General features: G+C 40.5%; 3 protein-coding genes across 5 annotated transcripts; 2 read left to right on the forward strand and 1 right to left on the reverse strand.

Moving 5' to 3' along the window:
• The first annotated feature begins 1,581 nt into the window (after positions 1–1,581).
• Positions 1,582–18,934, forward strand: slc7a8a (solute carrier family 7 member 8a). Of its 2 annotated transcripts, XM_027011475.3 has the most exons (12): positions 1,582–1,882; positions 2,391–2,637; positions 7,885–8,089; positions 8,919–9,070; positions 12,155–12,280; positions 13,115–13,268; positions 13,603–13,726; positions 14,050–14,153; positions 14,500–14,596; positions 14,870–15,019; positions 15,360–15,537; positions 15,743–18,934. In XM_027011475.3, the coding sequence occupies exons 2-12, from the start codon at positions 2,493–2,495 to the stop codon at positions 15,898–15,900; spliced, it is 1,593 nt and encodes a 530-aa protein (XP_026867276.1). In that variant the 5' UTR covers positions 1,582–1,882; positions 2,391–2,492; the 3' UTR covers positions 15,901–18,934. The 2 variants fall into 2 exon arrangements, with proteins under 2 accessions (XP_026867276.1, XP_081550807.1); XM_081694681.1 differs by lacking the exons at positions 1,582–1,882; positions 2,391–2,637; positions 7,885–8,089; positions 8,919–9,070 and adding an exon at positions 9,436–9,609.
• A 248-nt stretch (positions 18,935–19,182) lies between these two features.
• Positions 19,183–21,377, reverse strand: nedd8 (NEDD8 ubiquitin like modifier). The gene is made up of 4 exons (XM_027011478.3): positions 21,202–21,377; positions 20,785–20,832; positions 20,509–20,591; positions 19,183–19,615 (listed from the first exon to the last, which is right to left on the reverse strand). The coding sequence occupies exons 1-4, from the start codon at positions 21,217–21,219 to the stop codon at positions 19,495–19,497; spliced, it is 270 nt and encodes an 89-aa protein (XP_026867279.1). The 5' UTR covers positions 21,220–21,377; the 3' UTR covers positions 19,183–19,494.
• A 271-nt stretch (positions 21,378–21,648) lies between these two features.
• Positions 21,649–26,172, forward strand: gmpr2 (guanosine monophosphate reductase 2). 2 transcript variants are annotated; one of them, XM_027011476.3, is made up of 10 exons: positions 21,649–21,795; positions 22,153–22,385; positions 22,575–22,694; positions 22,910–22,993; positions 23,322–23,495; positions 23,615–23,696; positions 23,868–23,974; positions 24,109–24,151; positions 24,342–24,501; positions 24,777–26,172. In XM_027011476.3, exons 2-10 carry the CDS (start codon positions 22,299–22,301, stop codon positions 24,964–24,966), a joined length of 1,047 nt encoding a protein of 348 aa, XP_026867277.2. In that variant the 5' UTR covers positions 21,649–21,795; positions 22,153–22,298; the 3' UTR covers positions 24,967–26,172. The 2 variants fall into 2 exon arrangements, with proteins under 2 accessions (XP_026867277.2, XP_026867278.2); XM_027011477.3 differs by having other exon boundaries at positions 21,685–21,795; positions 22,202–22,385.
• Positions 26,173–27,102: the final 930 nt, after the last annotated feature.

Genomic DNA, 27,102 nt, shown 5'->3' on the forward strand with positions numbered 1-27,102 from the left:
TTTAGGTGAGACTACCACTTTTCATATCTAGTAATTTACTAAAAGGAAGCCCAACAGGAGAGGAGTTGGAGCAGTCGACCAGTAGAGAGGCATTGTTCCTGGGTCACCTGCTCCATTCCAAACACATGTCAAATGTTCACAAGTATGAAATTGTGAAACTGTAGTGATTGGCATCACACTTCCCATATTCTACTAAGTGAGGAGTCTGATATGGCTGATTGCTGTTAGCTGATATGGAACTTGCCTTGCTTATGCAAGATCCTATTTCCTATTTTCACTCTCAAAGCCTGCTATGGAAACAGGTCCATATGTGAGAATAACGAGGATGGCATTTTAAGAATAAGAACTCCTCTGCTCCATGTACTGGGACCTGCAGTGCATTCTCTGACCATTTCTGTTTCCCAGTTATTGTATTTTTCTCTTGTAGCACCAAGCAAATCTAAAGGATCTTATCACATGGATAAATATAAACCCCCCCCCCAACCCCACCCCCTTGCTCTCTCTCTCTCTCTCTCTCTCTCTCTCTCTCTCTCTCTCTCTCTCTCCCTGAAAAATGTCCTTTGGTCATCACTGCTCCAGTTAGTGTGGTGGGCAGCCATGCTCGTGTCTTGACCACTCTAGTAGTATCATCAATCCCAGAATGCAAGCCTTCCCAGGCTCTGTAAGATGCAAAATGGGCTGACCACACAGGGTTCACAGCTGGCCCAGTAAGGGCTCATTGACAGCTTCTCCACGCAGGGCCCAGGTGGGTTTTGTGTGTGTTTCACCAGGTTCACACTGCCCATAGTGAGCCCACACTGGGCCAAGAAAAGTATATTTGCTAGCATGACAGGCCTTTCCACAGCTCTCCAATATCAGAGATCTGACATGATATTTGGTAGTACACAGTTAAATAATTCATATAGCACACAGACACACACACACACACACACACACACAGACACACACATACACACACACACAGACACACACACACACACACACACACACACACACACACACAGACACACACACACACACACAGACACACACACACACACACACAGACACACACACACACACACACACTCACACACACACACACACACACACACACACAGACACACACACACACACACACACACACACACAGACACACACACACACACACACACACACACACACACACACTTAAAAAGCACCAAGGTCAGGGACACACCCAGAAAACTTCAGCACAAGGAAACACGTTCTTAATGCTTGTCTGTTTATTACAGTATGGAGCAGAAATGTCAAAATCTAAAGCTTGCTCTGAAGCCTTTAAAGAAGACTGGCAATGGAGAAATCATCAGTGTTAATAAGCTGTTTTACAGTACTACCAATGCTCCTGTGTAAGATTTACAGATAGTAGACTTAACATTAGCAGAGGATATTGTTCATTGTTCATTGTTATAGACTGTGTCAGCATAATATTATGGCAGGGGTGAGGAGGGGGCAACAAAAACCGGGTTTGAAATCAGTGGGGGGGGGTGGGGGTACGATTAAAGAGGAGGGGCAACTGTACTCACGGGGTGCGATCGGAGAAGTGAGTTGTAGTTTATATTGGTTAAACGTAACTGCAGGCGCTTCGTGCACTGCTTAGCAACGGTTGGCTACTCCTTATAACGTCACCGTTTTAGGGATTTAAAGCCTAACTGACCTGGATTATATCAGGTTGTTTTGAACGAATCCTCCTCTAGAAATCAGAGGATGCTTTTTTAAAAAAAAAAAAAAACGCACCTGAGACAAGGAAGCGTTCTGGATGATTTCTCTTTCAGGAGAGCTGGTGGTCAAGTGGGAAAATCTGTCTAGTCGTGGAATAGTCTATTTTTTTTAATTATTGATACTATTCGCGTGGAGAGTCGGGGTAAGCTGCTGGTTTTAAATTTTCAGATAACTCTGGGAGACATTACCCCCACGACTCTACTAAACGGACAGATACATTCCTATTGGAATATCGTTCTTAATGTAAAATTGAACAGTCATATTGATTGTCATTGTCTTTACTTCTTAATAATTAGAATGGAAAGCTAGTATTATGTTTTGATCTGCATTGCGAACATTGTGCATTTCTGGTGCTAGCTGGTAGTTTAAGCGACTATTTCATAGGCTTGTATAAGTTTTTCGTTATTACTCTGACAGATTACTCTGACACATGACCGTTCACCTTGTGCGGTAAAGGGCACGAGGCACAAGTGATGCCGTTATCTTCACCTTAGCATTTCCACGCCGCGTAAAACGCTATTATTTTTGACAAATATTTAAATACAGTATAATAATACAGATAAGCACAATAAACACCTTGCGGTGCCAGTTTTCTCCCTTGTCCACGTCGAGATATAAGCCAGGTGTCAAGCAGAATTTTATTTTCGTAGCTATTTCTCTGGCGTGGTCTTAACAAGGCTGCAAATCAAAGCAACGTCGCCAAATCACACCGCCAAGCTTCATAAGGAGGACTGAACAGCTCAGTCTGCAAAATGACGGATGGTCCAAGACAAAGAACTAGTGCGACGGCGTCAGACAACGGGGATGGAGCTGCTGAGTCCGGGAAACCTAGCGGAGAGACAGCCGTGGCACTGAAGAAGGAGATTGGTCTCGTTAGTGCCTGCGGGATCATTGTCGGTTAGTGATGAATTATTTGACAAATAGGGTTTTAAAGGTATGTGTAACGCATTCCTCTGTGCATTTATAATCAAGCTAGTAATGCGTATATGCAAGTGTCCGACCGCCCCCGTTCCTCTGTTCCTCAGTCAGTTCACACACAGACACACACGCAGCTATGCTACTTAACTGACTGATGAAAAAATATGGGCGTATTGTGGTTAATTTATTGTTCTTTTTCAGCAAATCTTCCACACAAGGACACACAGATAGCTATGTAATCAAAGCACCATATGCTACTACAAAATAATTCTCGCCTATGGATCCCATTGACTCTTATGTTTGGCTTGATTAATCTGGTTGTAGAGGCTCTGTAGCTGCATAGCCCTAGCCGCAAGGAACATTTGAGTGCAAGCTGTCAGGCTTGTCAATATATAAAACAGCGAGAGAGAGGTAGGACACAGCAGAAAAGCATCTCTTCCAACAGAGAAGTTGTCCCTGCCTACTGATCTGAAACCGGTTTTGCTGTTTGTCGTATAGCAGCTACTATTTGTATCTTGACGAGGAGTGCTGGTCACATGTCAGTCAGTATAACACTGGGAATCTGAGGAACAGCTGAGAGTGTGGATCAGTGACCTTGAGAAAATGCGTACCCAGGAGGTTTCCATGGAAACAGAATGGGCTGAGCATGTTCAAGGCATCTCTAGGGGGAGATCATTCACACTAGACAGAAGTTGCCTTTATAATGTTCTGATCTTGTACCACAAATGATCAGACATTTAGACATTTGGTAGTGAAGTCTAGCTGGATCAGCATGCAGGGAGAAGTTATATGCAGTGCAGATAAAGCCTGCTCAACAACAAACAGAGAGCAAAAGTGATGATTTTGCATAATCAAATGTTACTAGGGAACAGAGGTCAATTTTAACAAAGACATCAGCTAAATGTTTGTTTCCTGTGATATTAAGTGTTAGAAGTAACATAGGCATTAGCAGCCATTCTAAAATACATTCCCCAAACATTTCAGTGACTATCAGTCTAATTAACATTCAGTGTTTGGTCTTGGCTGGTCACTCACTCACATGCTCATCACGTGAAGAGCGTTATCAGCTGTTGAATTATGTCTCCCAGGCCCTATAGGCCAGCCTTTGTTCTGCATTCACTTCACTGAGTTCTTCAGTAAGCATTAGATGTGCTTCCGGGTATCTAACAGTCCAGTTGCTATCAAGCTCTACACTGACAACACTGAACCCTTGGTGTCTTGACGGCTGGCCCCCAACCCAGATAATGCCTTCACAATAATGTTCTACTCCATTTAAATTGCTTTGCTGCAGCTCGGATTGTCCTTTTGTAGCTTATGGTAGATAGAGATAATTGGCTTAGGAAGGGTGCTGGCCATAGCAAAGGCTGAGAGGTGCTGGAGGTTGGGGGTTGGGAGGAGGTGAGGTGGGGTGGGGTGGGGGGCAGCCATCTGATGCAATTTCTAGTTTTACTGCTCTCTGGAACAATATGAAAGGGAATGGAAAACTGATCAAGGTGATCCAGTCAGGTGGTTTAAAGGGGTGGGATAGGGAGGGAGCAAAGATCATGCATTCTTCACCTCTAATCTGCTCCAAATATACTTGTAGCAGATTAGGCCCAAACACAAATGAGGGGTGCTGATGGAGTTGCTGCTGGGCGACACGGAGTGCATCCAAGTGGCAATCTGTGTTTAGAGTTCTGGGTTAGGCTACTGTTGGCTCATGTTCCATAGTTTTTAAAAGTTTTCATAGACTAGTATTTGTGTGTTTCATGCTTCGTCTCAATAAGGACTTATTCAGGACTCATGTCATGGTGCAGTAGTGCCAATGGCAAGTCCAAAGGTTGTTGGTTCAGGTCATAGAGAAGTCAAGTGGAGATACAATTGCTACCTAAGTGAAGTTGTCACTGTTTTTCGAAGCTAAGCAATAAATCGAGATGTCTTCTGGCAGTGTGGGTGTTGTCATTGCTCTGATGTCCCTCTGCTATGTAGGCATCATGTGGGGTTTGGAAGCAGAACTTACAACATCCTGTTGATGAGAAACTGGAAAAGCTTATGTTTTGATTCTGTGGAAGTGATTTTTTTGCAAACATATTGTCCATTGTAGGATGCAGACTTGGTGGCCATTGTTAGTGTATAATGTTAAAGAGTTGAAGATAGCTACTGTAAACAGGATATATTCTGTTTATATGTAAAGTTCTTTTCATAGAAATCTCAAAGAGTTTGAGTTTCTATGCTACAAATATATAAGCTTTTTATACTCTGTGTTCCCGCTGAGCAGTTCGCTCACAATTGTTTAGTCAGAACATCAACTGCTACTGATGTCACTTTAAAACAATAGTACATTGCTCATAGCACAGTGCACCACCACAATCTACCTCCACATTTATCAAAATCAGATTATTAATATAGCTTTATTTTTCCTCCATAAAATAAACCCAATCCTAAACGCCAGTGATTGATGATTGTTCAGACTGGGGAGTCCCTCTACACTCCAGGGTTGGCGATTAAACAAACTGATAAACCACTGCGGCACTGAAGATCATTCTCCCTCCTGCTCTCTCTCTCTCTCTCTCTCTCTCTCTCTCTCCATGCCTCCCTCTGCAAGTCTCATTAGCCAGACATAGAAGGACAGCCAGACTAATAGAGTAACAGAAGACGATCAATAGAAGGTTGGCTGGGATTAGCCATAGATAGCCTGTATGAGTGATTTATAAGCAGTACAGGATAACATAATTATGACTATGAGGTCCTACTGAAATTTTTACAGCTTCTGAACATAAAGCACGGTGGAGGCCAAACAACTGACAAGCCACATATAAAAAACTAAAAAATTCAAAGACAGCTCATCAGCCAACTGGATATGCTATGAGATACTCTGCTAAACATAGCATATAACATAGCTGAAACTTTAATTGAACTTTAATTGAGACTTTAATTGAAGTTATTATGGATTTGAATGTACACTCAGCACTCACTTTATTAGAAACATTTATTATTAGAAGTATGTAATAGATGTACATGTAAGATTACGGTTGTTATCATGTTAATTTGTATTAGCCATCCTCCAATTCTACATCACTGGTCAGTTCTGATTAAAGGACCCTTGTTATCTCGATATATTTGGGTGGGAGACCATTCTCAAATCAGCAGTAAAATCTGACATAAGGAAAAACATGAGCAGCACTATGTTGAGAGGTTGGCCAGTCTCTGGCTGACCCGCAACTTCTCTGTGTTTAGGGCCCTGTGGTTAGAACCCTGAGGAACAGCCTGAAAAGTGCTGACAGCTGCACTGCATCTGTGTTACTACACCTGTTAAATGCACCTATTAGATACGTGCACTGTGAGTGGAGGGATGACTTAGGCGTTTGCAATGAAACAGAGAGCCCCTTATATCTGTAGGACTGTAGTACGGTGCAAGCGAGCACTAAGCAATAATGTACAAACACACACACACATGCAGACTTACACACACGTACACTGAGAGGAAGTGAGAGGAAGCAGTGTGGACGGAAAGTTTCTGGTGTACGGGTGTTCCACTGGAGTCAGCACTGTACAAATTCACTCATGCTTGAGTTGGACGTGAACTTTGCTTCTGGACATAACTAGTCCTTCACTTGGGCCTGCTTAAAAGCAGTGGGCTGCTGCTTCTGAGAATGGGAATGTTCACAGCATAATGATCTAGTTGGATCCTGTCTGCTGCCTGAGTCTTGCCTAAGCAAGGCTCTATATGATTCTGTAGATTATGTAAAGTTGCTTAATCTGTAATGTAACCATGATAAAATTAAGAGGATGAAACGGAACCAAAAACCGACGTTTTGGAACTAGCATAAGAAAAGAGAACCACTGAGAATATCTTGAATATTGCAGAACCACTTCAGACTTGACAGAGCCTTAGGTACTAGCACACTTATGGTACTTATGGTAGGATTCACATTTACGAAGGCTTAATAAGAGAGAACGCAAGACCATTTAATAAATAGCTAGTAACTACCCTGCTATATGTCTGCCTCCTTTACAGTCAGCCATGAAGGCATGAAAGATACGGGCCAGTTTGTGTGTGAACTTTGGCACAGTTATCTAACATGAAACCTGTGTTGTAGTTGTGACTGGGCTGGATCTCATTTGCCATTTGAACTTTAGGGATTCAAGATCATGCAGTTCATTCGTTAAGCAGTTGAGGTTAACATTGAAAGCGAGGATGCTAACCCTCAGTCAGCATCTGATGCTTACGTTCAGCACCCAACAGGGAAATGCAGAGGCTCCCAGGGAGAGCACTCACACAGTCCCTTTCACATGTAGCAGACATGTATTTTCCTTTTTTTGTCTTTGTTCCCTGAGGCTCTGCTCAGGAGGTATGAACATCTGATGGGTATGGACACTGTCAGACTATTGTTCGTTTTTAAAACATGCATGCATGGGTTAAAAGAAACAATTCACAAGCTGTTGGAGTGTAAGATCACTCAGTCCCCTGCTAGTCCCAGAGGGGCCGTGTAAACACGCAGACACACACACACTTGGACATTCTGCTCCCATTCATACGCCTGTGCCCCTCCCTCCTTAGCTTTGACTCAGCAGATTACTCCTGCTGTCTGCCTTGTGCTTTCTCTCCCTTGTTTTTGACATCTTCATTTCCTTGTGATTCACACAGCCAGGTCCATGTCTTTTTCTATCTCATCTGGTCTTTTTTATAAAGCCCCAAAAGCAACATCCGATATAAATCTCCTCTGTGCGGAAAGTATTTTTACTGATTCCCTCTCCTTTGATTTTCCACTTTGCCAAACCCAGGACAAATTCATTGCCAGTTATGTTAAACAGTCTCTTCTCAAATGAATTACTCCAAGAGAATCTGGACATTACAGGACATTGGTATATATCCTAAGGATAGTTATTTTGCCCTTTGTTGGCTGCATGTACCTGTTATACCATTATCTGAATCAGAATTATGTTCCTGTTATACATACAGGTCTCAAGCCTTTAAAACTTTGGTTAATCTGAACGTTATGCATTTATTTTTCTATCATGATCAGTGACTGGGTCTTATAAACTACACGCCGCAACCATAAACCACAACTATTAGGAGCCGCCTTTAATTTCTTAAGTCCAGCGTGGGTAGGTACTGTGGGATAAAGCCATACAGGGCACTTCAAATAGCCAAAAGCCTTGTACAGGGGATGGAGGCATCTCAGGTTCAGCTCTGTGTGAGGGAATGGTCCTGAACTGCTTCTTTCCCTGATCCGTTTTCCCTAGGCAACATCATCGGCTCTGGGATCTTCGTGAGTCCCAAAGGCGTGCTGGAGAATGCCAGCTCCGTGGGCCTGGCACTCGTCGTCTGGATCATCACAGGCATCATCACAGCCATAGGCGCACTTTGCTACGCCGAGCTGGGTGTCACCATCCCTAAGTCTGGAGGCGACTACTCTTACGTTAAGGACATCTTTGGAGGACTGGCAGGGTAACTGTTCAACAGTGTTAATTAACAGACATTAGTGGAACAGATAAAGAGTAAACATTTCTCACTGGTTATTTATTTATGTATTTTATTTACTAACCCATGCTTCATTTCAAGCTGTATCTTCAAAGGACTGAACATCCTCCCAGTTCCTAATGATTACAGTTGTAAAGACAGTCAAGAATAATGAATTTGTTCCGTGTTCCGTGAACATTTTCTAATGCTTTTATAGCAATTTATTTTGATAGGGTTTTAAACAATGTGATTTCATTGCATTAGCTGTAAGGGGAACTAATGTCCTAAATCTCAGTTGCCTAAAGGCTAGGCAGCATTAAGCTAACAAGGTTATCAACCTGGAAACAGTGTAGACGTGATGACGTCCTCTTAGAGCAGATGGAAAATGAATATAAATCAGATGCTGTATTTCTAGTGCTGTTTTCCCCTTCTAGCTAAAACCCATGATACACTCTGCTTAAAAACAAGTCCTCACACTTCATTACCTCATACTTGCACCATTGACCTGTTGCTTTGTTATCCTGTCAACACCAAATTGCTCCAGAGTACTTGTTAGTTATTCAGCCCATGTGTCCTAACTTGTTATTGTACACTAAGTCCTAATAATTGTTAATAAATAGTTAAAGAAATCATTAAAGAATTCAGCAAACTGCCCACAGATCAAGGTCAAAAGGTTGCTTCCATAGAAGCCATGTTGCAGTTCTAGTAATGTTGATGTCTGTGCCTCACACAAAAGCTCAGAACTGAATCTGCTCGGGAAACCCATATCAGTCATTGTATACTGCCAGGCTCATGTTTGTGCTCACGTGTGTTACAGGTTCCTCAGGTTGTGGATCGCTGTGCTGGTGATCTACCCCACTAACCAGGCCGTTATCGCTCTGACCTTCTCCAACTATGTGCTGCAGCCCCTCTTCCCCACCTGCTTCCCCCCAGAGAATGGTCTACGTCTGCTCGCAGCCCTCTGCTTGCGTGAGTCCTGTAGCACTGAGTGGGGGGGCTTGAGAGGAGAGAGAGAGAGAGAGAGAGAGAGAGAGAGAGAGAGAGAGAGAGAGAGAGAGAGAGAGAGGAGGCAGATTCAAAACTAAAGCAAACTAGGTGTTAAAAAATAAGCAACACCTGGGCAAACGTTTAACACATCTCTAAGAGTAAAGAAACAGATTATGTAAATAGTTTTATCATCTGTTTGTGATTTTCTTGCAATTTCTTGTTTTGATGTTCATACTAGAAGGTTTATGATGTTTGCGATTTTCATACTAGAAGGTGTATGGTGTATGTAATGCTTTTTCTAGTAATAGGGCTGGGTTTCCATAACAACTCACTTCATAAAGATGATAGTCCTTGGAAACAAACAGAACAAACCTCCAAACAGCCTGCCCAGAAAAACAAGGTGTTGGAATGAGAGCAGACAGATGTAGGAAAACAAATGGATGGATTGCTGTATGGGGAGTCTGCAGACCTGGAGCATAACCTTTTCACAAACCTTACACTCATCTCAGAAATACCACAAGGTGTGTGTAGACATATCTTACACACACAGAGGAACTGAGAGAGAGAGAGACAGAGAAACACACACACACACAGAGAATGAGAACTGTGGTATACTAGCTAATATTTGCTGGTGGACACAGATTTCCCCTGTTTTCACTTTATTTTTTATGATTTTGTTATGATTGTATGTGCACAAACAAACATAAGACATTTCATAATGACATCGTGTGTTTATGAAGAAGATCTTGAACCCATTTAGTTTCAGTCAGTGACATGTGCATGTTGATGTGTCTTTGGCAGAGCACCACTGACCTGGTTTTACCTGTTTATCCCAAAATCTTGCAACAGGAGGTACAGAAGGGCTGTCCCAGAATCCTCCCTCTGTTTTCCTTCTTGGGTTTCTCAACACTGAGACATCAGAAACAAGGGAATTCCCTTGGAACTCTTCACTCTGGTTGGCTGCGGCTGGAAGGAGTCGCTGTGTTAGGAAATTGGCCAGGTGTTGTCAGGCACTGAGTAACAGCTGAACAGAGAATCCTTCTTCAATTTTGGCACATGTTTTTGTTATTCGTCTGTGCAGGAGAAAGACAAGTCAAAGAAAGTTTACAAATGACACGATTGCACGTCCCTTCTACACTTTAACACACTATTTCACTCTTTTAACGGGCACAGACAAAGTGGGCGTGTGTGATAGATTATGTTACAGAGTGATGCCTGGAGAGCCTGTTATCTAGTATGTCTCTGTTTCTGCCACATTCAAAGAAAATCACACTAACAGTGAAGTAATTAAGTACTGGGTCTGAAAGTACTGCGTCTCCTTCTCCCAATGTATGCACACTTGCTTATCAAGGCTTGTTTATGGTGTGGATGTGCTTACATGGATCAGTTCTGCTACATATGATACGTGAATTCTGGGATGGGGTGGGTGTAATGTGAATTCCAGTCGCCCTTTACACGCGTCTACTTCTCCCTTAGTAAATAACATGTCTACTGCTTAGGGTAGATTGCCTCACTGGTTTTCCATTGGTCCATCTATAGACTTTTAATATTTCTCTCTCTTGAACGGTGTACAGTTTCAATAACATGGGTCCAGTTCATTACCCAGAAACCATTACTCTTATCTGACAACACGACTTCAGGAGACTTTTGACCATGCTGTACTTAGCACTCTTAGCTAGAGATAAATTGAAGGAAGTTCTGCTTTAGGAGTAATCTATATATTTGACTTCAGAATGATTGCACTTAGATTCCACTTAGTCTTCCACTGTACCCTGTGAATTGTACACGTTTACTCTTTGTGCAGAAACTGTTGTATTACATTATGTGTTTGTTGTTTGTTTACTCATTTGTGTAGTGTATTTATATGCTGTTGTGCAGGAGCTGTTTACTCCAATTAGTCAACAAACGGCGAATGCTTCTGCTTACATATAAACAAAACGCCCTGCTTAATAAAACATCCGTTGGTTGTCTCTCCCCAGGCACTGAAAGCAGTTAAGGGCAGGCGTGTGCATGTGTGTAGAAGAGACAGAATAGCAAAGTGCTTCACTGAGGAGTGTCTGTCCTCTTTAACGGTCCAAAACAGAATTGTTTCTTGGGACTTTTATATTTCATATTTTTAAGCAATGATATTTAACTGATATTTTAACTGATCATTATATATATGTCTAAAATATTTTCTCTAGAAAGCTCTTTGAGATTTTGGACTAAGACTTAAAAGGGATGGTTATATCAGATTATTAAACTTCACAACTAATGTTGAAAGGTGGCAGTGTCATCACTGAACAACACGCAATATGGGCACATGTGTTCAACCAAAACAGCGAACCATCAGAAAGTCTTCTGCTGCTATCTACGAGCTTCTGAGAAGCCTGTGGGTTGAAGTTCACTCTGAGGTCTTTGCTAATGAACTGGAAATTTGGAATTTATGACCTGTAACTGCACTTTAGTCACATGCACCTCTATGAAAGTAACTCCATGGTGGGGTGGAGGGGGCAGTTAGTCACGAGGCATCCTCTTTCACCTGCCCGTCTCACCCTGTTTCACTTGCCCAGCATTGTTTTAACAGCACTGTTGCTAATTCTTTATTGTTTTAGTTAAGTGCAGTGATCTAGGGAGGGTGTTTTTTATTTACTGAAGTTTAAAAATATTGTGCATGACTGACTGTTTCAACTCACTTGCTCCTAGAATTGCATTAAAATGTAAACTCAGTGATTCAGCATTACAAGACTGTACATTTGACAGAAGTAGAATTCAAACAGGTCACCTGTGCCTGTTTTCTGGCACAGGATTTAGCCCAGTGTGGACTCAATTGTAATGTCAGTGATGTTTCAGCATTACAAACTAACTAGATTAGTGTTCAGATTAATCTGAGTCAAGGAAAATGACAGGCAGGAATGTATTTTGTCAAATATTTGTGTTTTTCAGCACTGAAGCTGCAATGTCCCTTAATCATTAAATACCTTACTATGTTTTCTGTCAGTGTTGTAAATGTGTGTGTGTGTGTGTGTGTGTGTGTGTGTGGGTGTGTGTTTAGTATGCTAATGTGTCCCTCTCTTCCTCTTGTAGTGTTGTTAACGTGGGTGAACTGTGCCAGCGTGCGCTGGGCCACACGTGTACAGGACATCTTCACTGCAGGGAAACTGCTAGCCCTCATCCTCATCATCATCATGGGAATCGTGCAGATCTGCAAGGGTATAAGGCCATGTGTGGACGTGTGTGTGTGTATATGTCTGTGTGTGTGGGTTTGACAGAGTGTCCATGTGGGAGTGTGTGTGTATGCGTGGGTGGGTGGGTGGGACAGAGTGTGCATGTGGGAGTGTGTGTGTATGCGTGGGTGGGTGGGTGGGACAGAGTGTCCATGTGGGAGTGTGTGTGTATGCGTGGGTGGGTGGGTGGGACAGAGTGTCCATGTGGGAGTGTGTGTGTATGCGTGGGTGGGTGGGTGGGACAGAGTGTCCATGTGGGAGTGTGTGGGTCTGCTGCTCACCTCTTTGTCCCCAAATCTTTCTGCTCTTTTCAATTAGAGTGAACTGAGGACAGAGAAGTTATCAGGTTCAAAACCACTGGCACTGAAGAAAAGCCTCGATAATTCGGTTTTTACAGCCAGTGTTATTGGGGTCACATAAGATCACAGAGCACACAGATGTGATGAGAGGTGTGATGAGAGGCGTGATGGAAGGTGTGATGGAAGCCGTTACTTCAGAAATTGTTCTGACATGACTGGAACAACAGCTAATTCCAAATGGCAAAAAACAAAAAACAGGATGGATGTGTGTTTGCACTGGCTCTGTGTGCATGTGTGTGACTTGTTGCTCAGTCATGTGTGAGGGATAGGATGAAAAACCCAGAGGGGGTGGGGACAAAAAGATGAAGGAGGATCTGAGAGCACAGGCAATTTATTCACAGGCCTTTAGGCCTTCACTGTAATTAAACAGTGACTTTTATTAGTGTAATAAGAGAGGACGTTGTTCTAAGCATGTTTTGTGATGTGGCTCTTTACGCTTTCCTTGGTTTCTCTTTTTGCAGGCGAGTATTACTGGCTGGAACCAGCCAATGCTTTTGAGCCCTTTCAGGACTATGACGTGGGTCTGATAGCTCTGGCATTTCTGCAAGGTTCTTTTGCTTACGGAGGTTGGAACTTCCTCAACTATGTGACAGAAGAGCTGGTGGACCCCTATGTGTAAGTTTCCCACCTGTGCTAATCTGGGTAAAATACCTGATAGCATGCTCCTCTATAGTCAGGGTCATGCTAGCTAATACTTAATGTTTAGTGGATGTAGTTTTTACAGGAGTCACAGGGTGCCACAGGACCAACAAATCTGTCCCAGTGAGCCTTAAGATGCTTCCCCATCACAGCCAATAATAACCCCATTCCTCCCCATTCTTCCGACCAGCCAATTAAAACACAGAAGCAGCATTTATACTTAAATACATATATATGCAGATGGAGCTGAACTACAGTAACTCATTTTCTGTCTCTCTCTCTCTCTCTCTCTCTCTCTCCCTCTGTGCAGAAACCTACCTCGTGCTATTTTCATCTCTATTCCTCTGGTGACATTTGTGTATGTGTTTGCTAACATTGCCTATGTCACCGCCATGAGCCCTCAGGAACTGCTGGCCTCCAATGCTGTTGCTGTGGTGAGTGTCCTCTACTCCAATTGGCTGGGATCAAACTGAATATTCTCAATATTCTGTGACATATCTAACTGAGTATCAATTGTTAATTTTTTTTTCACAATTGATACTTATATTGACTATTGAATGCAGCCAACATGCCATACCTACTGGCATGCCTTCTACACCATGCATGTGTGTCATAGGCTCAGTTCCAAAAGTTAATCCAACAAAATATATTCAACAGGCCTCCCTCCTCTGCTCCACCCTCTCTCTCTTTCTTTTTCTCTCTCTCTCTCTCTCTGTCTGTCTCATCTTTTGTTCACCACTCTATTGCTCTCTCCCAGACGTTTGGTGAGAAGCTGTTGGGAGTGATGTCATGGATCATGCCCATCTCGGTGGCCCTGTCCACCTTTGGGGGGGTCAACGGCTCCCTCTTCACATCCTCTCGGTCAGTCTCTCCATCCCCCATCCATTTATCTATTTTTCCACCTTCTACACTCTTGTCTTGTCTGTGTTTCATTCATGACTATTCTCCCATTATTTTTCCCATATGTCATCATTCTACTCATTGTCACTGTCTATCACTCCCAACCATCGATACCTCAGTCCAGATATGTCGTCTTCTGCCTTGTACATTTCTCATAACAAAGTGTTCTGTTTCTTCCTGTTTCTACTTTTTAGGTCCTGTCCGTTTCCTCATAATTTCCTTTTTCGTTTGGTCTCTTTGATCCCAGTGCCTCACAGTGTTCCAAATATAAAAATGTCTGAGCCCTTTGTGTCTCTTCATGGGGCAGGCTGTTCTTCGCTGGTGCCAGAGAGCGCCATCTTCCAAGCCTGCTAGCCATGATCCACGTTAAGCGCTGCACCCCTATTCCAGCCCTGCTCTTTACTGTGAGTCTCAGACATACCCTTGCTGATGCACTCTCTTTCATTTCTCTTTCTTTCCCTCACACACACTCACACTCACATATACTCAGTGTTCTTTTTATTTTTCTAAACCTCACTGAACTTCCTATACTGTCAGAATGGCTAAATGCATCTGAAAGTTTGCGTGAACTCTAATTTAGCCCAGTTCATTTGGTGCATAACCTTTACCTTTGAATATTTTAATACTATTAAATTTTAATTTCTTATTCTCTCATTCTCTGTGTTTTTCTTTGGCAGTGTATCTCAACCCTACTGATGTTGTGCACTAGTGACATGTACACACTTATCAACTATGTGGGATTCATCAACTACCTCTTTTATGGTGTCACTGTTGCTGGGCAGATTGTACTGCGCATCAAACAACCAGACATGCATCGACCTATCAAGGTATGTCTGAAGAAAGGAAAAATGTAAAATAATTAGATACTTAATTTGCATATTAGCACAAGCATTACAATTCTTTTAAAAACATTTTCTAAGTAGAATGATTAAAGATCTGTTATTCATTGCTAGTCCTGATTCAGCTAATTAGCTAAATATTAAGACCTTTTTCATTTGTATCAGGTGCATCGCAGAAGGGAAAGCTAGCATTATTGTGGTCCTCCAAGATGTAAACATGCCAATCAGATCTGTACTCCTTCCACTCCTAGTTTATCCACTAGTTTATGCACTCTTTTATGCATCTCTTTTAAATATCTTATAACACTGATCTGTTTCCTATTTTCAGATCAGTCTCATATGGCCAGTGATCTATTTGCTGTTCTGGGCCTTCCTGCTGGTGTTTTCCCTGTACTCTGAACCTGTGGTGTGTGGTATCGGACTAGCCATCATGCTCACCGGAGTGCCTGTTTATTTCCTTGGCGTCTACTGGGACAACAAGCCTCAGTGCTTTGATACCTTTGTTGGTAAGTAGTACCAAGCTTACAAATTAATAATGCCTTTGCAACTATAAGAATACCTGTCTCACAGCTGCACATGTTTAAAGACAAACATGTAGTCTGGTCAGTCGATGCTGTGGTTGATTTGCAGCAACAAATGTTAGAATATTGCTGTGTAAAAGTCTGATAGAAGGAACATGGTGAAGATCTCTTGGCCCTCATTTTCCTGCAGATAAGATGACGTACATGGGGCAGAAGATGTGCATGGTGGTCTACCCAGCGGAAGAGGAGAAGGAGAATGCACCTGGAGGAAACGGAACGGAGATGAATGCCGAGTCAGCTTGTTTGTCAGAAGTAGAGGAGGCAACGAAGAAATCAGCTGACAACTGAACACAAAAATGCCCAACACACCAAACCCATGCACAAACAAGTACATAAAGGGTTCAAGACCTGCTGGGTAATGGGGTGAATACTAACAAAGCACACACTAGTACAAGCTCTTGATTTCTGTATACACCTTTGCACTCCTACCAACCACTGTTTATGGAAGGGTGGGCAGAGGTAGAAGTCAGAAGGGCGTGATTAAGGGAGCTGGATGTATACCTTTACATTTTCACTTGGCATTTCTCTTTCCTCAATGATCTCGGTATAAATCATTCATCCACATCATTTCATCACCATTACCATGGCATCCACTTCTACTTTGGAATGCCTTGTTTTATAATTCCTCAGAAGTCCAGGATGTATGTAAAATACTGTTATTTTAGTAAGGTCTGGCTGATATAAAACTACATGAGGGTAATTCACTTAGGTATGCATTAAAATGATATTTTGAAGATGTCATACCTTTACCAAAGTGGTTATTTTGGTAACCACATTCTGCTGTAAACTCATGCCACAATCCCTGCTCAACTTTACATGATTCCTCAACTCTTTCTTATAGCCCCTCATCCACACACTGCAACACTACACTACATTGTACAGAAGTAGGCATTCACTTCCTGTCAAATCATGTTTAGTTGTTTGCTTTGATTAAAAAATGCATTTCAGCTTACATTCATTCAACTACAATAATGCACATTTCAGAGTTTGAGTCCAAAAGTTTTTTTTTTCATTTTTTTTGCCTTAATTGTGTTGACCCAATTGGTTATTTGTGTTATGTTCCGCCATTGTTCTTATTCTTTTGGTTCTTTGTCAGTCATTTTCTTGTTTTTATCCAGGTGATAACTCTGGGATTTCTTTTTGAAGCTTGAGATAGTATATTTAAAGATGTATATTTAAGCACCACATTTTGTGGTTTAGAGTAGGTTTTACCAGAATCTTTATCTAGTGCAAGTACAATTCTTGGTCTTTTAATTGCCTTAATTCTAATATGTAATATATAGATACATTTAGCCTGTGCTTGGGTATTCCTCTTACCAATGTTCACTATTGAATTTTTATATATATATATCTATATATATATATAAAATCACTATAGAATTTTTATATATATATATATATATTTGAAGATAAAATATGTTTATGATAAAAAGGTTATGAAATTCAGTGCTGCCAATGGACAACACAGGCTGTAGTAGGTTTAGCAAATCAGACTGATATAATGTAAGCAATAGAAAAATGTACTATTTTTTTATGCTACCGATTTCTTTTGTATTCACAGACCCTGAAATCCAATACCACCTACACTCTTAATTACACATCATCCATTGCAAATTAAATGACCTAAATAAGTCAATTAAAATGGTCCTAAGTCTTATGACAGTAAAAAAAAAATAAATCCCTTCTGGTGGTCCGTGCATTGTCTCTATATACCAATGTATTTTTTAGAAAAAACCCTAAACTTTTAAACAAATGTAAATGTGGTGCTGTAGTGCTAGATTTGCTTTATTTTAGCTCTTCATATATGATTGTGGAAAAAGACTTGAACAGACCCTAAATATGTATTTGGAGCCAGATACTCTGAAAGAATATAGATGTTAGATATGGTAATGTGGGTGCAATAAGAAACATGAACGAACTGCCCAAGCCAGCCTTCGTGTTGACCTTCCATATTATCCACAGGCTGCAAGATCTGTACTGCCACTGTAACATGAACACCAATGGCTCCATAGCTACCTTCCCAGTCATCTACATTTGCCACTGTTCAGCCAGGAGCCACCAAAGACAAAAAGGCTGATGGGTAGAACAGCCTTGAAATGTGCTCTGTTCTACCACAGCCGCAAGCCCATTTCTATAATGTCTCTCATGCTTCATGGGTGTTTCAAGCGATGAGTTAAACATCACAAGCATACAGCATTTTAGCTCCAGGCTGAATGAAGATGTGCAATATTCAGTTGCATACCTTGTGTCCAGTATGATCGAGTGTAGTAGTCAGAGGCTGCTACTGCTGTCTTCACAAATGTGTGGTCGTCATGGTCACAGACATTCTGTGTTTGCTGACACAGATTTATTTATGTGTCTATGGGACGTCAAACCTATACTTAGATAATACTCATGAAAAATTGTCCACCCTTTTCCCATCACATATAAATATAGTGAATGTATATAGGTGCTCTAAAAAACAGCAATAGAATGTTAGAGAATATTATTACCTGATTTTCAGGGCATATTCAAACTAGTAGTAATCCCTTCATTATCAACAGTCTGCACTGTGTATCTGTGAGCCAGGGTATCTGTGATGTAATTTATATTGCCACTAAGCTATTTGTTGATGCCCAGTATATTGCCTGTAGCCCACTAAACCTAAACTGAGTGGAATTCTAAATACAGATTTAAGATGCTGTGGTCTAAAACAGATTTTATATGGAGAACTATTGATAATGTGGTTTAACACCAAACTTAAAAGAGGGAAATGCTTGAACAATTAAATAATTTCCATTTAATTAAAATAGATCAGAGAAAATAATTACTTTAGGGGTACATGACTCCTGATTAATTATTGGATTTTAAAACTTGGTCTAAGTCAAATTTTGCAGAGCAGTCCTGGGCTTCATCTATGTCAAAAACCATCCGAGAGCCTCCTGAATGTAGGAGCCCTACTATAATGCTGCAGATACCGTTGAGTACAAATGGTCCATCTAGGTTTACGCTGTATATTCCCACAGAAATTTGAAGACAGGCACTGAAAACCATGCGTAACCCATAAGACAATACTCATTTGATATTCTCTCAGTAAATAACCTGCCATCAGCAACAAGTGATTGATATTTGTGGTATTTGCAGTGTCACATTGTATTTAGAGCATTGTTTTGTTTCTATTATGTAGGCTTTGGTATATGGCCAGTTTAGCCTAATCATTTAGCTATGTCACCTTACAAACATTACATCTGGATGTACTATTTCTAGTGATGTTATGTCTTTTCTTATGGGTTTTGTATGTTTCAACTGTATATAATAAGAGATAAATAAATCTGTATACTGAGTGATGTCTATCATTACATATCAAAAGATTGTTGTAAAACAGCACCCTCTAGAGATAAAAAGGTGTATGCAAAATAGGCCATAATGAAACATAACCTAATTAATTTCAGGACAGCCTGTATTAATGTAATAATCATTTACATTTTTACTGAGGACAATCATTCAGTCATCCTTTGTATTTTATTATAACTTTATGGACATACGTTTGGTTACTGTTACACGATGAAACACTAAACATCCAAAAAGGAGTGAAAATGTCATTATGGTGTTTTATTCAGCAAATAATTCTATCGCATCAACTTCACCTTCACAATGATTTCTCAGCAACATTTTTTTTGTAAACTTAAACCGAATGTGACATTTCTCTACAAAGGATAAATTAGAGGGAAACGGGTGTGGACAGGAAGATGCTGCAAAATGCTACAAAAACAGAAAGACTTCTTCGTCCAGCAACAGCCAGCAACTGCGAGGCCCCGTGGAGTTTGAATGAGATTGGTTGGGGAACTGCAGCATGTGCTGCGGAGGCCTACATGTCTAGGGCGCTGGAAGCAGGTCTGTTGATTAGAAGGCCTGCGGATGGTTGCTGGAATGTTGGGACTCTTGCCCCCCTCTTAGCGCAAGCACCAGATGCAACACAGAGCCACCCTGAATTTTGTAGTCTGCTGCTGTTTTCTCATCATTCCTACGAACAAACAGGAGATTTTTAATCGGAATATGTAAAACACACAAAAAGATTAGATGTGAATGTGTAAAATACTAAGAATGAGACATCCAGTGTATGCGAGACACGCACACACAGAGGCCAGAAAGCGAGAGAGCAACAGAGATAGAGAAAGAAAAATGGTAGAAATTGTGGAAAAACACAAACTAGACTGTCCAATCTCAGTGATTTCTGCTAAAATTATGGCACATTAATGAAGACTGGCATTTCATATGCATGCAGTGTCACCATCTCTCTTAATAACATAATTAGGTATCTTGCCACAAATAACTCCCAAATTACCAGAATAAGGCTTATTTTTAATGCTTTAAGTTTATTTCAGCACAGGCATAACATTTGATGAGCTAGGTTCTTTTATTTATTTTTCTTTTGCTCTCAACAGTTAACCCTGCTATCAGCACGAACATTTAGTTATTTGACTAAACTTGACCTGCAAGCTTGGGTGCTTTGTTTTTGACACTTTGTCTCCACTCCTCCCTGTTCATCACTGATCTGTTTCTGATCACAGCACCACTGCTGACCAAACACCATCTGTGTAGCAGACCTTTCTCAACACAGCAGTGATACTGACATGACATGCATGGTAGAGAGCATTATGCTAGCATGAGTAAGTCGAACATAGCAGTGTTGCTGGTGTTTTCACATATGTAAGAGTCACAGTTGGACTGAGAATGTTGAGAGTGGTCTGTCAGAGGGAAAATATCTAGAGGACTGAGATGCTGTGGTAAAACTAATGTGTTAAAGGATGGCTAACACAAACTACGCATAGCAACACATTGACTACAGTCTATACCTGTACACGTGCAATGTGTCTATAATAACACAGGTGGTCAGTGTATATAGTCATGTCTTACATCTGTTTCCCACTGTAGATGAGTCTTTGTTGCTGAGGTGGAATACCCTCTTTCTCCTCAACTCTTTCTTTTATTCTCTCCACCTAAGATTTATTTTTGAAAAATACATGCATGCACACATGACCTTCACAACATGAAAGGAACAAATTTGATATTCCTGAAAAACAACCGTGCGTTTTTCTTGAACAACAAAGAGACACAGCTTAGTTATCGAACTAGATACGTACAAAAAAAACCTTACACAACTCTGCAGATATTGTCAATTATCGAACGTACCTTGTCTGTTGGTTCAATGTCAATTTCTATTTCTTTGCCAGTAAGCGTCTATAACAAATTTAAAGTGAATGGTCAGGGTATTTTAGCTGAATACAAAGCTTACTGCAAATAAAATATTTGAACACTGCACGGGATGCACTGCGCTGAGAACACCGACATACAACCAGCAATACACTCGAATTAATAGATTGATCATAAGTAGCCTAGCTTTAAAAATATCGTCTTTAAGCTTAAAATCATGCCCACATCCTCAGAAATGTTTTACCTTTGCTACACTTTGGCTGCCCAGGTAAGGAGTTCGGTTAACCATCCAAATGTTAGCGGTAGCTCGCCAGCTAGCTAACTTCGCTAACCAGCTAGCTAGCTGGCTAGCTCATTGACGTGAATGAAATTGCGATAAATTTCAAAACCCCTTACCTTAACTTTGATCAGCATTGTAGTTTGTGTTATAGAATTACACACAGTTGATGAATGCTAAATAAACCAATACAGCTAACAGGGAAACCACAATTCCTTTAGTTAGCTGTCAATAAGTAGAAACCACGATTACTGTCGTACACAAATTCAACTGAACTTCCTGAGCAACTCAAAAATAATTCCTTCCATCCTAAAGTATGAGTTGTGTTCCGATGTAAATTATGGGGCTAAATTACTTTATTTAAAAAGACAATTCGTTACTGTAATTGATCATTATATCATTGTAATTAAACATTTAAAATGTATATAGAATTCCATAAGTATGAAATCGTTCTTTGTTTAAGATAAAAACTATTTAAGATAGAACTAAAAGCAACAGTGCGGCGCAACTGCATCAAACGGCTCGTAAAATTTGTAGAATGCGTTTCAGAGAGTCATCTTTGTTAATAAAACTACACGATGGATGTAACCTCCGGACAAATTCATTACCTAAAATATCGGAGGGAAGTATTTGCATGTAACTTCCTGGAAAAAGAGATGGTCGGTCTCGCGCATACGTTCCTTCTGTAACAGTGCCCGTGGCTGCGCTAGAAGGTAATGCATGACAGATTATGATAATGACATACAATATATTCGATGTATAGTGTGAAATGTAAGGTTGAAGTGCGTATACATGTATGTAATTGAATTTTGCCCATTAATTTGATGTATAGTGGGGCAATAGCAAGCTAGCTGGTTATTTTTACTTGCAGAAATAGCTAGCTGTTAGCTAACCCTAGTATTAACTCTAGCTATGCAACAGTAGAATAAAATTTTATTTAAGCATCTCCAGATAGTAAATTGTTTTCATACGTTCATATAGTTTTTCATTAAAAATAATTTACTCTCCGTCATGCATTTGGGCGACGTTAAATTTGCGGCCACTAATTTACACCCCGCTTGCTTTCATAGGGTCCAAAGTGTCTGAGACATTTTGCTTGTTCAAACGTTTGCTAGCTAGGTTGGCACACTATTTACAAGCTGAAGTCTGGTACGCACAGCTGTGGAGCACCGAGAGATATACTGTAACCCTGCCAAGATCGTCACTTCAAATAACCATGCCGCGCATTGAGAATGACATCAAACTTGACTTCAAGGACGTACTTCTTCGTCCCAAACGTAGCACCCTAAAGTCTCGGAGTGAGGTAAAAGAAGCTTTATTTCTTTGTTAGTAAATGTAAAAAAAAAAAATGAAGAGCTTATTGCAGCCGCAGCTCCCGTATGAAACCTAACTTTCACATCTTACTCCTGCTTGGAACAGTTTACACACTCTTTCACCCATTAAACCTTACAATCATATTCCCTCTCTTCTCTTGTGCACATTTCTTTCTCAGGTGGACTTGATGCGCAGTTTCACATTCAGAAACTCAAAGGGCAGTTACAGAGGCATCCCCATCATTGCTGCTAACATGGACACAGTTGGAACCTTTGAGATGGCTGTGACATTGCATCAGGTAAAGTTGCGCTCACACTCCCAGCCTGGCACCCACATTATTTGACCTCTAGGATTTTAAAAACCTTGTACATCAAGAACATTTTGCTTATCTAAACTCATAGAGCTGTGCTTTCATGAAGGGCCATTTTGAACGTAATTCCTTTTCTTTGTAGAATTAGTTTTGTACTTTATTTCATGAACTGCAAGGTTCTCTAACCCATCGTTTTCTTACAGTTCTCACTTTTCACTGCTGTGCACAAGCATTACTGTATTGATGACTGGAAAGAATTTGCAGCGGGTCACCCAGAATGCCTAGAGGTAAAAAGGAACTCGTGGCTAGCTTTGGCCACACTCCTGTAATTTACTTGTGAATTGGTAATCAATAGACTTTATTGCCCTTGTGAAGACCACAGAGGCAAAATTATTTTGCTTTCTCTATCTCTGCATCCCGCCCTCTCTCAGTCTTTCCATTTTAATGCATTATGGGCATGACTATCATCATATGCAGTTTTGCCAAAGCATTGCAAAAAGTTTAGTATGTGAAAAGAAAAAAGGATCACCTGTGTACTAATATTCAACAAAAAAGACAATAAATAATAATAAATAAAATAATAATACAAACAGTCTCTTTTTCTCTCCTCTGCAGAGTTTGGCGGTCAGTACTGGTGCAAGTGAGGGAGATTTTGAGAAGCTTGGTGCTATTTTAGCAGCTGTGCCTCAGATACAATACATTTGTGTCGATGTAGCAAATGGTTACTCTGAACACTTTGTGCATTTTGTCAAAGACGTGAGGCAGAAGTTTCCTTCACACACCATCATGGTTAGTACGCTGCGGCATTGGCATGCACAGTATATTCTGTTTCAATCGGACAATCAGCTTCTAGTTGATTTGTGTGGTTTAAGTGATGGCTTAAGTTGTAAGCACTACTTTCCCTTAAGGCTGGTAATGTCGTCACTGGAGAGATGGTGGAGGAGCTGATTCTTGCTGGTGCTGACATCATAAAAGTTGGCATTGGTCCAGGTGATAATATAAAAATGACACATCTCACTTATATGATCAAGCATAGATGGGCTAAGAAAGTTGTGATCACTCACTGGTATATCTTTTTATATGTATGTGTGTTCTTTCTCCTGGCTATGTCTGTGTTTAAGTATTTGGCACATCTGTTTGTTGGTTGACTTGTCTGTGCAGGCTCAGTGTGCACCACCCGTAAGAAGACCGGTGTGGGATACCCACAGCTGAGCGCTGTGATTGAGTGCGCGGACGCTGCACACGGCCTGGGTGGACACATCATCTCTGTGAGACGTTCACTGTGTACCTACAGACACCTGCTTAGGCTGTATTATTGAGCCAATATGTTTATGTGGGAGGGCAGACAAATGTGGTATATTATAAAAATTTACTCAATGTTGTTTGTTTGTTTTTTACCCAGGATGGAGGATGCACCTGCCCAGGTGATGTCTCTAAGGCTTTTGGTGAGTTTGCTTGCGCTACTACATCAGTTCTTCATTATGCTCATCTTTACAATGAGCAAATGTCCTTGCTCCTGCTATCCGAAACCATCCATGCTAGTAAAATATATGTCTCTGTGCTGCTACCAAAATAATTTGTGTGTAATTTTTGTATAATAACTATTGTTGATTGGCTTTCCTTTGTGATGTACAGGGGCAGGGGCAGACTTTGTGATGCTAGGTGGAATGCTGGCAGGTCACATGGAAAGTGGGGGTGAGATCATCGAGAAGAATGGCAAGAAGTACAAACTGTTCTATGGCATGAGCTCTGACATGGCCATGAAGAAACATGCAGGAGGAGTGGCAGAGTACAGGTGAAAGATTTGAATAGAGGACAAATATACAATATTAGACAGAATATGGGCATCTTGAAGTAGAGATCGTTTAAAAATGCATGAGAGAAAATAAAACCAGTGTTAAATATGCCATCACTTTTAATTAATGTCTAGTATTTATTTTGAATCTTGGTGCTAAATTTATTTCTTGTACTGCAATACAGGGTAGTAAACAACAATAAATCATTTTCATTATTTACTGTAATGCGCAGTAAATTCATTGTGATTTAAATAATTAAAAATGTGTGTGTCAGGGCCTCAGAGGGTAAGACTGTGGAGGTGGCCTATAAGGGCCCGGTTGAGGATACAGTGAAAGACGTGCTGGGTGGTGTTCGCTCCACCTGCACCTACGTGGGAGCCGCTAAGCTGAAGGAGCTGAGTCGCCGGACCACCTTCATTAGAGTGAGTCAGCAACTTAACACTGTGTTTGGAAATGACACCTAGGCCACTGTGGTGAGTGGTGACCTGTGAACCACCAAATTCATTCCAGGCTCAATGGGCCATTTTTGAGCAAATAGCCAAACTATGCTGTCCATGCAATGGTTTATATTTTATATATCTATCTTTAAATTTGTCTGACACACACACACCCCTAAATGCAATTCATACATCCACGTGCACACAATGCACAGGCTAGTACACACAGACATACCTTGGGTTTTCCTAAACAATGCTTTTGTTTGAGCTTGCAATGCTATGAGAAGTCTTTACAAGTTTTTTACAAATGACTTGTCAATATAACATTTCTAACATACCTATTGTGTTGGTCATTTTGCATTTGCATTTTGCATTTGACAGTCTTTTTAAATTTCCTGAAGTATTATGCAACAGGAGTTGTCCAAAAAAATTGTTTTTATATATATAAAACTGAGTACACTTCTCATGAATAAGACAATAATAAGACACTGTGTAATTTGTTTCAATATACCTTAAGCCAGATGCTGTTACAGAGCTTTATGTTCACTTCCAAGTATTTAAATAGCAATTTTATCATTTTTCCACCTTTTAAATTAATTTTTATTTGTTCTATTGCACATTTTAATGTGCGTTTACTGTGGTTTCCCCACATTGGACCAAAAGATGGAAAACATGCTTTTGCCATTCCATTTTGTGTTCTGTATCACTAATGTTTTGGGAACACCCTCTACCCTATACTGAATAAAGGAGACAGCTATTCTCTTAGTACTGGTATGATCTCGAAACCAGTTTATTTGAAAGTATGGTTTTGTGGATCAAGCAGGGGATATGGGTAATTTTATGCTAGTAAAAAGTAATATATCTGAGAAACTGGGCACATGCTTATTTTTACACTGCTTTTGACCTGTCCTAGTCATTTCTTGGCAGCCACATTTCTCTAGTGCATATAGTATCCAGAGCCTCTATGTCATGGGGATTAGATTATAGCCTGTAATGAGATTCAGGTGCATCCTGATGATGCCTATGTTGCTTTTCATACCAGACACAGGTTATAAATGTGTTATAAATGCAAGTATTTAAAAAGTAATGGTACCCATTTGAACAATAAAAAAGTTTTTTTTTCTGTCTTGCTAATTCTGGCAGTGACATACTTCTGAAATGTTTTAAGTGTTGAATAATGTTTTAAGTGATAGTTTTATTTATCTTAATAAAAAGTATTATCATGAAACATTATTTCAATGTTAACTGGTCTTCCATGATCTTTGTCTATTATGGTTATATAATACTGTAACCACAAATTCACCATTCCACACTGGATACTCATTAAATCAGAAGAATGTGGTTGCATGTATGACAGTTAATCATTTGTGTTGCAGTACTAGGAGATACTGTGTGCAGGCTGGCACAAAACAATTTAGGCTTAGCTGGATCAGTCTTGCTAGCATGGTATCACATCATCTTAAGAATATGAAATAACCAAGGTGCACTCTAAGGTGAAGAGATGGGAGAAGCAGCCACCACATAGAGCTGTGTCTGTATATATATATATATATATATACACACACAATTTACCTGACACTTTTATCCAAAGCAACTTACAATTACGAGTGAGTACAACTTGAGCAATTGAGGAGCCCAACTTAGGGGCCCAACAGTGGGAACTTGGCAGTGGTGGGGCTTGAACCAGCAACTCTCTGATTACAAGTCAAGAGCTAATGAACTTTCTATTGTTTCCTAGCAACAGAGCTAATGAACTTTCCTCTGTTTCCTATCAACGGAACCATATTTGCGACCAAGTGATAAATTTAGTTTTATCTTTTTGCAACCATTCACAGCTACTGAAAATACTTGCAGCTCAGCGAGTCTCTGATAAATCCTGGTATGATGTCATCACTGTTCACATCACTGTTGAGGGCAAGGTCCATCATTCTGAGACTATTTTTTTCAATAAAGGTTCAACTGTGCAAAAACTATTTTTTAAAGATTGAAGATGTTTCCTGCTATGCAGTTATGCTTGACTGCAACTTCTGACCTACGTGATGCTTTCATAAGTGAACTAATACCTTTATATGCCTTGATACTGCCATACTTTTGCATACCTGACCAAGGAATTTATGATTGTCTTGTCCAGCTCATATCAATAATTATAGCAATGCTTTTAGA

Source organism: Electrophorus electricus, chromosome 13 (genome assembly GCF_041902795.1).
Source record: "Electrophorus electricus isolate QZ-2024a chromosome 13, ASM4190279v1, whole genome shotgun sequence".
Taxonomy (NCBI): Eukaryota; Metazoa; Chordata; class Actinopteri; order Gymnotiformes; family Gymnotidae; genus Electrophorus; species Electrophorus electricus.